The sequence below is a fragment of the Felis catus genome, chromosome D4 (genome assembly GCF_018350175.1).
Source record: "Felis catus isolate Fca126 chromosome D4, F.catus_Fca126_mat1.0, whole genome shotgun sequence".
In the NCBI taxonomy this organism is placed as follows: Eukaryota; Metazoa; Chordata; class Mammalia; order Carnivora; family Felidae; genus Felis; species Felis catus.
In genome coordinates this window covers 82,210,609-82,225,424 of record NC_058380.1, presented here as the reverse complement: position 1 = coordinate 82,225,424, position 14,816 = coordinate 82,210,609, and the positions used below count along the sequence as shown (strand labels likewise).

The 14,816-nt window shown below is 41.4% G+C and overlaps 1 protein-coding gene across 14 annotated transcripts in view; it reads left to right on the top strand.

Annotated features, from left to right (window-relative positions):
- Window positions 1–14,816, top strand: part of LOC101080491 (spermatid perinuclear RNA binding protein) — a 77,845-nt gene that overhangs the window by 44,562 nt on the left and 18,467 nt on the right. For 12 of the 14 annotated variants that reach the window (XM_045043522.1, XM_023242697.2, XM_023242693.2 and 9 more), the window contains 4 exons: window positions 1,950–2,084; window positions 2,284–2,424; window positions 5,123–5,246; window positions 10,640–10,684. In XM_045043522.1, the coding sequence (XP_044899457.1) occupies window positions 1,950–2,084; window positions 2,284–2,424; window positions 5,123–5,246; window positions 10,640–10,684 (445 nt within the window). The other 2 variants (XM_023242694.2, XM_023242695.2) reach the window with 2 other exon arrangements.

The window sequence follows — 14,816 nt, the reverse complement described above, 5'->3', positions numbered from 1 at the left end:
GAGAGACTGTGGCGCCTGGCTTTTGAGAGGCCCATTCATTCACAGGTGATGGTCACAGGCAGGGCAAGATGTTTTACTGGCAGTGTTATAAAGACTTAGAAAAGAAAGTACTCATTAATTATGAGACTCAGACTATTAAGTTGAGGGGAATGAAGGAGAGGGCGAACAGTGTGGGCTGCACTGATGGCCACATCCATGTGTGGCAGTGAACACATCCATGCTTTGTTTCTATATAATGTAGTCATGGCATGGGCGTGGGGGGAAAGAAAGCCCTTATTCTTCATTTAAGTTCTTCATTTAAAGTTAAAATATTAAAATGCAAATATTTGTATGTCTTGACTCATTTTTTATAAAAGTGATTTCAGATTTGGAAAGCAGGGAGTAATTCCCATAGACCTAGTTTCAAAAATTACTCATTACCTTTTAAAGATGGAGACTGGACATTTGCTTTCAAATTTTAAAAAGATAGATTACAAAAAACTCTTCAAAAAGTGATTTTTTTTTTTTATTGCATTCGACCCAGGCATGTTTATTAAACTAGGCTTGGAAAGTTGTCCAGTGTTTGACTTTTTCTATAGCATTAACCACTTACCAAAATCAGCACAGAGTAGTGTGTTAAGAGAATCTTGGTGTTCTTTGAATTTGTAACATAATAATTGTTTTGGGCATTCATCTCTTCAGCATTTCTTGAGCAATTACTATGGTAGAATTAGAGGCATGATCTCTAACCTCAAAAAGTGCTCAATCTTTGGGTCTTTCCTTTCTCAAGATTATAGTTGCAGTATTTTGTCATTTGTTTTATTTTTGGTGCTGTCCTGTCTCTTCATTTGAGCCTTCACACTCTTACATGAAGTACTTCTTCTCCTTATTGCAGTCTTAATCCTTCCTCGAATGAATTCTTTCTGCCACTCCTGGTGTGATTTTTTTCTACAACACAAATCTAGTCCTGACTTTTCTAGATTAAATCTCTCCGTGACTCCCCATAGTTCGTGATAAAGTCAAAGCTCATTTGCATGGCATGCAAAGTCCTGTATGAATTGGCTCCTTCGAGGGCGTTTCTGATCAGGTCCTGCCTTCCTGTCCTCACTCCCTTATACAGCCACACTGTGCTTCTTGCTGTTTCCCAAACAGATGTTCTTTGCTTCTCTTGGGCCTTTCCGTGGCTGTTTCTTCTGTCTAGAATGCCCTTCTCCTTTGTTTCTACCTTATCATGGTCCGGTACTTACCTCTTTAAGGTCAAATTCTCATGTCACTTCCAGGAAAACTATCCTGATTGCCATAGAAGGTGATTCCTTCTGCTGTGTTTCCATAGCACACATCTGTTCTATAATATACACTGTTTTAAAGTGATTGTGTCTGTCCCGCTATACTCTAGCTCCTTTGGGCAGAGAATGACTGCTTTTATTCTTTTTTTAAATTTCAGAATCCATAGATTGTAGCCTACTGTTTTTACCTTAGGTGCCCTTAAATCTCTTTAGAGAGAACTGGGAGATGTGTAGGAACATTTTGTTCCCATCTCCCAAATTGAAAATTATTTCTTCCTAACCCTAAAGATGAAAAACAGTGAACACTCAGATGTCATGTGAATCTCCACTGTTCTGTCCGCTTTGTTAGTCATTTAAAGTATTATTCTTAGATCATGAACACCACAGAGCAGACCCTAGAGTGCCACGTAATGGCCAGGCCATGTTGCTCTTGAATACTGATCTGTTGAGACAGCCCTACTCTAGAGGCAGATTGGCTTGATGACTGATTGCCGTGCTTACTGCTGTAGAGTTTCCATACCTTTAAAGATATTTTGCCATTTGTATATTGAGGTGATCACACATTCTAGCTCCTAAATGCTTTACAGTATAATTTTTGAGCGTCTTTTCAGCAGAAGCCTAGTATAATTGTATTAATGAGAAATTTAATACTCTAAAATCTTACTTGATTGAACCTCCTTTTAGGTAAGAACTCAGGGCCCTATCCTCACAGCAAGTGGCAAAAATCCTGTAATGGAGCTCAATGAAAAAAGAAGAGGTCTTAAGTATGAACTCATCTCGGAGACTGGTGGAAGCCATGACAAACGCTTTGTAATGGAGGTGTGTACCTAGATTCAAGCCAACCTTTTCTCCTCAAAGACATAGGATATCCTGAGCTCATATGTAAAAAAGTTTTAGACTGAGTTAATTCTTTTGGCACTATGTGACTTTTGGTTTTTCCCGTGTTGTGATACATTTAAATGAAAACTATACAGAGGAATTATATGGGATAATTGCAGAGTGTTGTTCTTGATTTTAGGTAGAAGTAGATGGACAGAAATTCAGAGGTGCAGGTCCAAATAAGAAAGTGGCAAAGGCAAGTGCAGCTTTAGCTGCCCTGGAGAAGCTGTTTTCTGGACCCAATGCAGCAAATAATAAGAAAAAGAAGATTATCCCTCAGGTATGAGTTAAGCATTAAACCTTTGCAATACTTTTGAAAAATATTACCAGAATTAAGTTTCCTTTTCTGTCTTTGTGCCACTTTTTCTGAAGTTGTTTCTTTTTCTTGCATTTGACAACCTTTTCCTTGAGCTAGATCGTGAATACTATAATAATCCGTGTTCTGTGGTCTTTGTAGGCAAATTATATATTAAAAAGAGGCTATCAGTATTACTTGGGGGCGTTCAGTCACTCTAGATGAAGTAGAGCATTGAAGGATCTGGACTTTAAAGAGATGTTGGATTTGTTTAGGGGAGCCGCCGAGAGTACAGGGGCTTACTTTCATTAGAGTCTGCAGACGCGCTTCCATTTCCTTTCCAGTTTTGTCCTTTTGCATTATTTATTTTGTGTTTTCCTTTGGGGGCGACACAGTAAAACTTGACCCTGTATTGCTTCTGTTCATTCCTGACAATGGGAATGTCAGTGCTGCTGAAGACCCAGGATTATAGCAACGTCTTTAGAAAAGATGGCCTCCTAATTACATGCTTTTGGATAACAGGTTCTTCTGTTATTTATGCATCAAAAATATTTTCTAGACATATGCTATGTACATGATTGTGAGGGCAAAAGAGATACACTAGTGAATATGAGACATGTTCTCTCCCTGGTAGAAAGTTCTCCCTGGTGGAAAGTGCTGGTTCAGTAATATGGTAGAAACAAGTCACTTGAAAATGTTTAGACTAATAGGAGGTAGCTTAGATTATTTAAGATTCTGTTTTAGTTGGTTTAGTTTCTTTTACATATGCCGAGTCTTCTCGAGGAGGGTAGAATTGATCCCGGTTTGTAGATGAGGACACAAGGCCCAAAGAAATGAAGACGCTGCATTTAGTAGCGGAGCTAACTAATGGTAAGATCTCTTTAAATCGGGTTCTCCGGGAATTCCAAAGACCGTGGGCATTCTGTTGCGTATGATAGACATTGTAGAAATTTGTCTTCTTTTACTCATCGTAATAAACATTGTCTAAATTCTAGGATTCAAACTGTAAACAAGGAAAACTAACTTTTACTGAGATACAAAATACAAATAAAGTGTTTAAATCGCACTGGTACACACTTGGAGAGAGAATAAGTGGAATTTATTTTCCTAAAACCTTCCAGGATGTTTGCTAAATTAGTAGAAAGATAATTGTTACCTTGTTTGTTTTGGTATGTTTTTACCATGAGTTACATCTTGTATTGGATCATTTTAGCGTTTAAAAAGCTAGCACAGATAGTTATTAGGTAGTTAAGTTTGGTTCTAGTAGACATGAGCTCTATTTGTGTGGAGTCACTCTGCTGCCACCAGATTGTTACTTCCTGACTACTTGGATTAAACTGTGTTTAAAAAAAAAAAAAAAAAACAAAAAAAAACACAAAAGATGTCTTCATGAAGTTCACCCGTTTTTAGAAATTTTCCATACTAGAAGCTATAAAACTCATGTGTTCAATGTGCTTGACAGCCAAGAAGCAGTCTATTTTGGATGTGTGGGCTACATTTTTTGTCAGCCAAATAGAAAAAATGGCTGTCCCTGTGCATGATACATTCGACCTTGAAACTGTCTTCTCCCCAGTTATTCTAGTGGTACAGGTGCTCCCAGGAGGAATGAAAGATGATGATTTTTCAGTGTGCGAGAAATGTGTGTATGCTCTGATGTTTAAGCTGTTTGAGATCTTGTTGACTTTATTCATTGCACAGTGAGCTTTGAGGCTCTCTCTGCACCTCCTTCCCTGCACCTGGGTTATAGCAGGGAATTCTTATAGTTTCTAGTTTGAGTTTTTGTTGTGTCTTTATGTTAAAAAAAATAAGTGTGATGTTTAATTTAAAACTAGATGTTCTTGATTTTCTTAAAATTTCAGTTTTAGAAAGGGATGTTTTAGCAGGCTTGTGTTCTGTTAGTCCTTATCCTACTCTTCAGAGTTTTCTATTTTCTCAGTTGCTCTTTCTACTCTGAAGTAAAGAAAGTGGGTATCCTTATCCTCACTGCACAGTTAGTGGGGAGACTCTGGTAGATGTACAGATTATGTGACTTTACTGGAGTCTCATGGCATTTTAGTGCCAGAGGGAACTTTAGAGGTGGTATTTATTTAATGATTGGTACATACACACATACACATACAGCAGCAGAAACAGCCTCAAAGAAATCATGTGACCTTCCTGGAATTCTCATTTTTGGCCTTCCTGTCATAGTTCTGTTTGTGTGTGTGTGTGTGTGTGTGTGTGTGTGTGTGTGTGTGTGTGTGTGTGTGTTTAAACTCCACTCAGGTTCACAGTTGATTCTTGGTGGTTGGTTGTTGCAGTATTTTTTCGTCTGTAGGTGGAGAATTCAGTGGATTTCGAACCTAGGTATCAAGTGCCCATATTCCTTTAGTCAGGCCTAAAATGACTTTAAATATAATTTGACTGCTGAAATTTGTGTATAGAAAGTGAACTCTTTCTGGGTAACCCTCAAGTGAAAAGAAGAAATTATTTGCATATTTTTATGAGCCAACATATTCTCCAGAACGGCTCTGTAAGGTAGGTGTCATTTTTATTTTATAGACGATAAATTAAGGTTCAAGGTCATAGATGACTCATTGACTCATCTACAGACTCAAGTTTCTCATAGAGGTTGTGCATTACAGAGACAGTGAGATGTTAGTTCTTATTTTTCTTAGTAATGAAAATGTGTTATTTTTAACAGGCAAAGGGTGTTGTGAATACAGCTGTGTCTGCAGCAGTCCAAGCTGTTCGGGGCAGAGGAAGAGGAACTCTAACGAGGGGAGCTTTTGTTGGGACTACAGCTGCTCCTGGCTACATAGCTCCAGGTATAGTACAACCTGTAGGAGGCCTGCTTCCTCTTCCGGGTCAGACTTTGAAGAACAGCCTCTCCTTTATTTTCTGGGGTTAATTATACACGGTCTCTGGAAACATAGCAGGAGTGTAAGACGGGTGTGCGTGGAAATTCAAAAGAAGAGAATCTATGGAATGTCATAGGTTTTCCCCTGGCATCTGCTGAGTGACTAGAGGCTTCCTGGAGGGAGGTGACAGAGGAAGGATATTGTACCTGGTTGAGGGGATGTATTTTGACAGTGAGGAAACTAACAGCTGCTCCACGGATTGAGGGGTGTGGACGTTGAGCAGGGTGCATTCAGCGGGGGCCCAGAAGGTGGTTGGGTGTGACAGGAGAGGGAAGCTGCTGGTAAGAGACTCCCTCACTGGGGTGAAGCCTGCTGTTAGTAGCATTTCTTTAACTCAGTGTTTGGGATTCAATAAAGGCTACAGAAGTACAAACAGGAAAAAAAAAAAAGGGAAACTTACTTAATCCAGAGCTTACTCTACGTCAGAGACTTTTGCATAAATGATTTCACTTAATTGCTTTTTAATCTTCACAGTGTTTCCTCAAGTAGAAATTATTTCCATTTTCTAGATGAGGGAACTAAAGTTTAATGGGAGAAGGCAGCTAGCTCAGGCTGAGACATGTAGCAGATATCAGAGCAGAGATTTGAACGTAGGTGTTTGCAGTTGCAGAGTTTATATTCTTTCCCTTTCACCACCTGGCTTGAGGGAGATGGGAAGAGATGCCCTCTTTTTGCATTCTGTTCTAATACTCACGTCATTTCAGCAGTGGATACAGAGCTGTCTCATTAAAGATAAGTTGTCTGCAATATTGAACGTATGGAGCTTTTTTCCTCTACGTTTTTTTATTTTGAGAGAGACAGAGACAGCGTGAGCTGGGGAGGGGCAGAGAGAGCGAGTGAGCAAGCTCTGCAGTGTCCACACAGAGCCCGACATGGGGCTTGCACTCATGAAACTGGGATCATAACCTGAGCTGAAACTGAGAGTCTCAGATGCTTAACCAACTAAGCCACCCAGGCGCCCCCACCCCCACTTTTTTTTAAGTTTATTTATTTGCATGTATGGAACTTTTGACAAGTAAACTGCTTGTAGTTGTTGGTCAGGATGAAATTGTCATAAGGATTGAATCTTACCCCATCATTGTATTTTATGTGACATTCTTAAGAAGTTCACTTACATTGTGTGTGTGTGTGTGTGTGTGTTGTTTTCTTTTGTTTTTTTATTATTTTTTTAATGTTTATTTGTGAGGGGGTAGGAGGAGCAGGGGGACAGAGGATCTGCAGTGGGCTCTGCACTGACAGCAGAGAGCCTGATGCAGGAGGACTCAGACCCACAAACCGTGAGATGATGACCTGAAGTCAGAAGCTTAACTAACTGAGCCACCCAGGTGCCCCATTTTTGTTTGTTTGTTTGTTTGTTTGTTTAAGAAAGAGAATGGGCTATTTGGGAAGTTCTATGGATGATGTGGTTTTGGAATTAGACTTGTAGGAGTTGATTCCAGTGGGAGCGTAGCGCAGAGATGTGTCATACAAAGAATATATTCACTCATTCAAATATCATGTGCCTGCTTTGGGATTTTACTGTCATGGCTTATGATCGGGTAAGACATGCTGATGAAATAATCACGATTATAAACTGTGGAGGTTGTAATGAAGGAGAAGGGTATGTAATGTGAGGGAACATAACAGAGAAACTGGGTCTAGGCTTTGGGGCCTAAAGGCTTCCACAAAGAAGTGACACTTGACCTGAGCTTTGGAGAATGAGGAGGAGTTAACTCAGGGAAGACTGGGGTGGAAGAGTGTTGCACACAGAGGGAGCAGCATATGCAGAGACCCTGTGCTGCTGGACCAGGGAACTTGGCTGGTGAGAAGGATGGAGGAAGGTCAAGACATCTGTAGCGTGGAGAGCATTGTGTGTTTTGGGTGGGGGGGCGGGAGGAGACTTGACAGGGACGGGAGTGATTCGAGCTAAAGCCGGATGCACAATCCCAGTCCTGGAGGCTGTGGTTTGGATTTTGGCCTTAGAATGCTAAGTGCAGTGGGAAGTCATGAAGGGTTCTAAGGAGAGAAGTGACAAGATCAGACTTTTTTATAAAGATCACCATCTATAGTGTGAAGAATAGATTGTAGGGATAGAAGTGGATATGAAAAGACAAGTTAGAAGGTTTTGGTAAACTCATAGCCCAGGGCAGAGACTGTGTGGGTATCTCCAGCGGGTGCACGGCAAGGAGTGACCAGATTGAAGACCCTCCTGCAGAAGTCTAATTAATGGATTTAATGTGGAGAATGAAAAAAGAGGGAGGTCTCAAGGATTTCTCCTGGCATTTTCAGCGAGAAGAACTGGGTGGGTGACTTTGACATAGAAGGAGACTGCTGAGGGATGAGGCAGGGAGGGAGATGGAGGAGGACAAGGTTTCTTGTGGTTTGATTCTGTTTATATGTCCCAAACTAAGACACTCTTCTGTGCATCTCACTGTTTCTACTGATACTTAGTACTGTTTTGCTTTATTCCATCATTATTTAAAGGAAGCCGCTTTTATTAAATGATGACAGGCGAGTTATTGAGATGAACTTTCTTGCCTGTGCTTACGTGTTCAGTGGGGGCTTTGTCCATCCGGTAGCGTCTGCGGTTGCTTGGTCTTCGATGCCTAGCCCCCGCCCGAGTGGGAAACACACATCATCTAGTGGTGGTCATCGTGGAAGGCATCATGTGTGTCTGCTTGTTGCCAGGCGTGTTGGCTTTATAGTAACTTTTCTCTTATGTCATCGCATTGGCCTCTTTGAAAAGGCCTGTCTCCTGAAGCTTTTAAAAATGAAGTTCTTTTATAGCCTAGAGAAGATTCAGATTAGGTCAATTAGATTATGAATAGGTTATATGCCATCTGCAGAGTGTCTTCTGTGCAACAGGGACTGTAGTAAGTATTTTTACATACATTATTTAATTACATTCCCCTGCCAACTCAATTACTGTAGAAGACTGTGAGGCTCAGAGAGGTTAAATAACAGGCACAAAGTCACCTTGCTAGTGAAAAGGCGGAGTCGAGGTTCGAATCCCACAGCCTGATCAGTGGCCAGCTTAGTAGTTGTGGTTTTATCTCTCCTTGAGGAGGCTTTGGTAAAACCCTTGAAACTGTAGCCTTGGCCGTCCAGCCAGCTACCTTTTCCTGGAATAGACATGATGTACGAACTTCTTTTTAAAGTATTAATTTCTCTTTTGGCCTCTGATACTGTTCCTATTTCATATTTCCTAGTGTTGCTTTCAGCTGCATTGCATCCTCTTGAAAGACAGGATTTGGGGAGCACTAAAGACTAAGACTTCGTTGTACTATCCCCAGTTTTATGTGACTTAAGTATAGACTAAAAAGTGAAAATTTTCATCTCTCTGGAAATGTTTGAGTTAGTCCCTAAAAGCAGTTTACTCATTCAGCATACATTTGAGTGTTTTGTTTTAATCAAGAGATTTGGAACTGTGCATTCGAAGATTGACTAACATCTGCCCCAGTGAATGCTTGAGGTCATATGAGGTAGGAATAGACACTTGAGTAAACACTGTGCAATGTGATACAAGTTATAACCTGGGTGGGGGGGGGGGGGAGAAGGAGTGAACAGCAAACCCAGGAGACTTTACAGAAGAGGTGACATTTGGTCCTGATCTAAAGGATGAGTTGTAGTTGGGCAGCTAGAGAAGGAGGGAAAAAATCCTCGCAAGCAGCAGAAATGATTATAGAAAAAGGGGTTGTAATGTTAAAACAAATCCTTTTTTTTTTTTTTTTTTGGTACAGTGTGAAGGGCTCATGTAGGTTTTATTCTGTTGTATTTTATTATTTTAGGGAGAGACAAGGTGAGCTGGGGAGGGGTAGAGAGAGAGAGAATCCTAAATAGGTTCCATGCTCAGTGAGGAGCATGATGTGAGGCTCGATCCCATGACCCTGGGATCGTGACCTGAGCCAAAACCAAGAGTTGGATGCTCAACTGACTGAACCACCCGGGCACCCTTTGTTCTGTTTTATTTTGTTTAAAAAAATTTTTAAGAAAAATATTTATTTTGAGAGAGAGTGCAAATGGGAGAGGGGCAGAGAGCTAGGAGACAAAGAATCCCAAGCAGGCTTCCTGCTGTCAGCATGGAGCTAACGTGGGGCTTGATCCTATGAACTGTGAGATCATGACCTGAACTGAAATCAAGAGTCAGATGCTTAACCAACTGAGCTGCCCAGGCGTGCCCCTGCCTCTGCACCCCATTCTATTTTAGAACCCAGTTTCCCTAAAGATTTACCCAAGCAATTTAGTATTTATGGATATATTTAAAAAAATATTTATTTATTTTTGAGAGAGTGCAAGCGGGGAGAGGCAGAGAGAGAGGGAGACACAGAATCCGAAGCAGGCTCCAGGCTCTGAGCTGTCAGCACAGAGCCCAATGTGGGGCTTGAACTCACGAGCTGGGAGATCATGACCTGAGCCGAAGTTGGACGCTCAACCGACTGAGCCACCCAGGTGCCCCAGTATTTATATTTTTTAAAGTTGTTTTATTGAAAGGTTAAAGATGGGGGCTTCTGTTAACACAGTATTTCTAATCCCTACTACACTATAAAGAAGCTTGGAAGATTTCTCATTTTGCAGATATGGAAAGACAACTCAGAAATGAAATGTTTAAGGACATAAAAGAATCTAGAGCCAGAACAAATTGATTCAGAAACTTCTCTGTTCTTTAGACTGGTTTTTATTGACAGTGTGAGCCTTTTCCATAGGCACCAGATGCTAATGTTAGTTTTGCCAACATTTACTGAGAGCCTCTGTGCTGGGGCCAGGAATTCAGATTATCAGGAGACATGGACCTTGTCCCCAAGCTCACAACCTGATCCACATGCCCATTTTAGCAACAGTTGAGGCTTTAGCCTGTTGTGGCACTGCCTTCTGAAGAAACCTGGAAAGTTCTGGTTTCCAACTTTAAAGAAATTAGTAATTTGAGTGATTCTCAGCGTTCTTTGTTCAACAAAGTATATGTAGGGAGTGGATATTATGTGACAGACCTTCTGCCAAGTTGTGGTGATGCAAAGGTGTCAGACTTGGTGTCTGTCACCCTAGTGGGGGACACAGACACGGAGTCGATAATTGTAACACAGCGTGGTAAGTGCAAGGAGAAAGACTATTCTGGTGGGTTAGGAGAACCTTGTAGGTCGTGCGAGAAATCTTTCACGGTAAGCGGGAACGGAGGGTGCGGCCACTGTGGGAATGGCTCTCGTTCATCCAGCATCTAGAAGTCCTCAGGGCCCAAGATGCCGGGCCAGGCAGTCCTTGTGAACTGGGCCAGGACCGGTCGAGTGCCCTTTGCTCTGGACTGATCTGCTTTCTTCTCTTTGTACCAGGCTACGGAGCACCGTATGGTTACAGCACCGCTGCCCCTGCCTATGGTATGTATGCCATGTTTCTGATTTCTCCTCTTAGCAGTGCTGTCACAGCAATCTAGAGCACAGTTTGTATCCAGGGTTTCTTTCAATGAATTAGAGGATCTCAGACGTATTCATTCTAGTGACCCAACTTAAATTCCCTTTGAAAATGCCACAACCTTGTGGTTCTTGGTTTGGTTGGAGTTGCTCTTCTCTCCGCTTTGCCTGATTGAAGGACTGCCTGTTCTAATTGCCTGTTTCTGACCATATGGAAATTAAATATTTTAAGTAGTTCTTCTTACAGCCAACTTATACTCCATTCAAAGGCTACTGAAGGGCCAAACCCGGTTTCTGGCTTGACTGCTCGCCGGTTACATGGCGGCATTGAAGTTTCTGGCTTGAAACCGTGTGGGTGACTTGAGTTAGGGTTAGGAAATGTTCACTTCAAATTTGTAGCCATCGTCCTTTTCCGCAAACTTTGCTTTAGAGGTGGCGTAAATGAGCCCCAGCGTGGCAGTGGGCTCTCACCAGCAGCGTTACTGAAGTGCTGACTGCAGACAGTCTGTGGTACGTGTTACAGAATCATAGGATTGTCTCCTCTCCCTCCAAAAATAAGAAAGTAAAATAAAAGTAAATGCAGAAATGAAACTCAGTGGCCCTTTGGATAACTTTTGAATGAGGTTTATGTGGCAATGGAGGCAGTAGGTTTGGAGTCAGTGATATGCCCTCTTAGACCTTTTCCCTGAGGCGCTACACGTTGTGGGTCCGCCATCTGCAGGATGTCTGCCACCGCGAGAAGAAGAGAGCACGGGTGTGCGTGCGCGTGAGAGCGCGTGGCGCGAGCGTGTGTGCGTGCACGCGTGAGCACGTGTTGGTGCGACCTCAGGCTGGATGTGCACGCGCACAGCAGGGAAGGACGTGGGCTGTCCCACTGCTTGTGGCGTCAGCCCTCCACACGAGTCTCAGGACCCTTCATTATGCTTTCTCTCTTCATGCGTCAGCTTTTCCATCTTTGTTCAGATGAAAATTATGGGTCCTTATGACACTGCTAAATTGAAGCTTCATCTGATGTCCTAACTGTAAAAAATAAGTAGAAAATGAACAGTTTTACGACTTTCCCCTTTAAGATAGATGATTTCTATCCTGGAAAGATGTGGAGAAGCTGCAAGTGTCAAATGTTTGGGGTGAGTTTTCTCTACAGCAAAGTGCCCAGTCTGGGGTTTCCTCCTCTACCGGAATGTTTCCTCTGGAACACTCCAGTATGGTCAGGGCTTCCCCAGATTCCCCACGTCCCTGATGTGGGGTGATTGGGAAGTGAGAACTTATTCAAGAAAATGTTTTCACCCAGAATTGCTTCTAAATTCAAATTCTCTAGTTCCTTGTGGTTTTGGCCATTTGCTTTTCCCATTCAGCCACCTTGTGGGTATCCTGGCCACCTCATCCCTCCTGTGAATTAGGTCTGGGCAGTTTATCCAAATGCATCTTGACTCACTGCTCCATCGTGCTATGTCTTGCGTGAGCGGCAGAGCACCCGCCTGCTGGGGCGGGTTGTTAAGTCTGTGTCTTTCTTTTAGACAAAGTGAAGTCTCACCTTCTTCAGTACAGGTTTGCTAGAGCTTAATTTTTCTCCTTGAAACACTGGTTTGTCTAGGCTTTAAGCTGCATTCGTGTTTTTCCTCAGTCTTTAATTTTTCTCTCTTGTTCCTCCCTTTCCTCTAACATTATACTTTCACCCTGTGGCCTCTGAGCCCCACTTCAGAAGGCTCCTCTCTTCCATGTGCCATATAACTGACTTCCAAAGCTGGTGAAATTTGATGCCCCCATTTTTCACATAAAAGATTTGGTTTTTAAATGTTACTGTGATGCCAACCTACTAAAACAATGCTTTATTTTGGCTGTAAGGTAAATATGTCTTTTGGCCTTTGTAAAGCTGTTGCATGTGGGGTAATTTCCCTCTGATCATCTGGTGCTCTTGAATACCTGCTGTTGCTGCTTTGTGATTTCTCCATAGGTTAAATATTAGACTAGAAATAGCAGATTTCAAATCATGCTTGAGTATGCAGAAGTTTGTGAGGCCACAAGAACTCGTTCATTACAAAATTAAGAAAGTAGTTAATCTTTCCAGATTTGCCACGCCAATATCGGCAGTAGCCATTAAGAAAGTAAGTACCTGGTCGTGACTCCAGGTGGAGCGGTCTCTCTGGGGAGCGGAGGCCTGCACGGAAAGCTGTGCTTTGGGTCTTGACTGACAGCCATCCCTGTTTCTCCTGTAATATGTGATGTGCCAAATTGAAAACGATTCTGGATTTCTGGAGTCCCTCTGGAATATTAATCAGTAGCACTGCTTTTGATCTTTGGAACTCATGGCTGCTCACTCAAATGAAATTGCCTTCTGAATATCATTCTTCCTAGGATATAGCCCTCTTAATTTTGAGTGGAAAATAACTAACGATCAAAACATTAGGAGCAATTTCAAAACAGGAGATCTGTTGAGAGGTTTGTGGGTCTCCTCCCAGATGGTTCATGTTGACTGACTAATCTGGAAAAGGTTAACGATAATTACTGTAAGATATTTTTTAACCTGAAATTTTTATTGGATTATTAAACTTATTTGGAGTCCTCTCCGTTTCTTTTCTCTGTAGGTTTACCCAAGAGAATGGTTCTGTTACCCGTTATGAAATTCCCAACATATCCTGTTCCCCACTACTCATTCTTTTAGCAAATGACAGAAGCTAATTCCTATTGAACAACAAATACAGTACAATACAGAATGTTAGAGAAAAAGCCTTTTTATCCTGCTTTCTTTGAACACATACTTGATCAAAATTATTTGTAAAGAACATCTTTCCTACTTTTTGATTTTAACAAATGCAAATTTAGTTCTCTAAAACTTGAAAACAAAAAAGAAACTAGTTCTGTGAAACGGTACCTCATTTCCGGAAAATAACTTATACCAGCCCTTCTGTTCTAGGGAAATAAGTCTAGCAGTTCAAAGTTTAAGTTTTAAGAGGAGTATCAGATTATGTAAAATTAAATTTGTGAAGGATGTATAGAGTCTCAAACACTGATCACAAATAAACTGCTTTGTTGTAACACAGAGTACTGCCTGGTTCCTGACGCAGTCACTGATTCTTAGCTCTGATTGATATGTATTTGCCCCAGGGCACTTGAATTTGGGCTGTAGTTATTTTTTTTAATACAGTACAATAGAGACTTTTCATTTAAACTTTAACTTTGTAAATACTGAAGTGTGTAATTAAAGCCAATAAAATATGGGTTTGAATATTGTTTTAGCTTATTATTTTTGATATGTTTTGGTATCAAATTACAAGGAATTGAAAACTAATAATAACTTAGCCCTCGAAACCCATTCACTTGTAAGGAAACTGCTAAAACAAAGCAAAGGCAATTGTTAGCTTGAGCCAGTCTGCTCACTTTGTAAGCCCTTTGTACTGCTGTCCAAGGGCCTCCCCATGATAAAGGTACATTCTGTTATCCGAGCATTGCTTATTCAGATGATGGCACTACCCAGAGATGGGGAAGGAGGAATGTGATTATTTTAGTTTCCTAATTTCCAAGTTTTAAAAGAGAATAAATTAATCGATCAATCACCCTCTCTTGTTCTTGTGGCCTTCTTCACTCTGTAAGATATTGTGTTCACTTCCCTGGCTTTTTTCATGCAGATAGAAGATTAGCGATTTTTCTGGGATTCATTGAAAGGTCTCTTTTCCTCTTCAATTACATCAGAATCTAAAGCAGCAACAGGGTCCCCATAAAAACTTGCTCTTCGATTGTCCCAGTTCTTGTTGAGTGCTGCTGTGAAAAGTGACAGGTTTCAGCCATGGGTCAGCATTTATTTTTAAGTTTTTCTTAAAATTTATCTGATTAAGCTGGTGAAAAATGATCAGTCGGTAACATTGTGCTGTCCTGTAAAGGGTGCAGACCCGAGCCTTCCCCTTGCATTCTCGCCTTGTTTGGAAAGCCTATGATGTTACTAGAAGGTAATGGTTTCATTAAGGTACTCACCCCCATGAAGGCACCGGTGTGGTCCCGTGTGGATATTTCTAAGTCGCTGTGTCTTAAAAATGTCCGTTTTGAGTACGAATTAGCTTCCCTTTTCAGTTCTGCTTCTCAGAGCTGAGCAGTGCCCATCAGT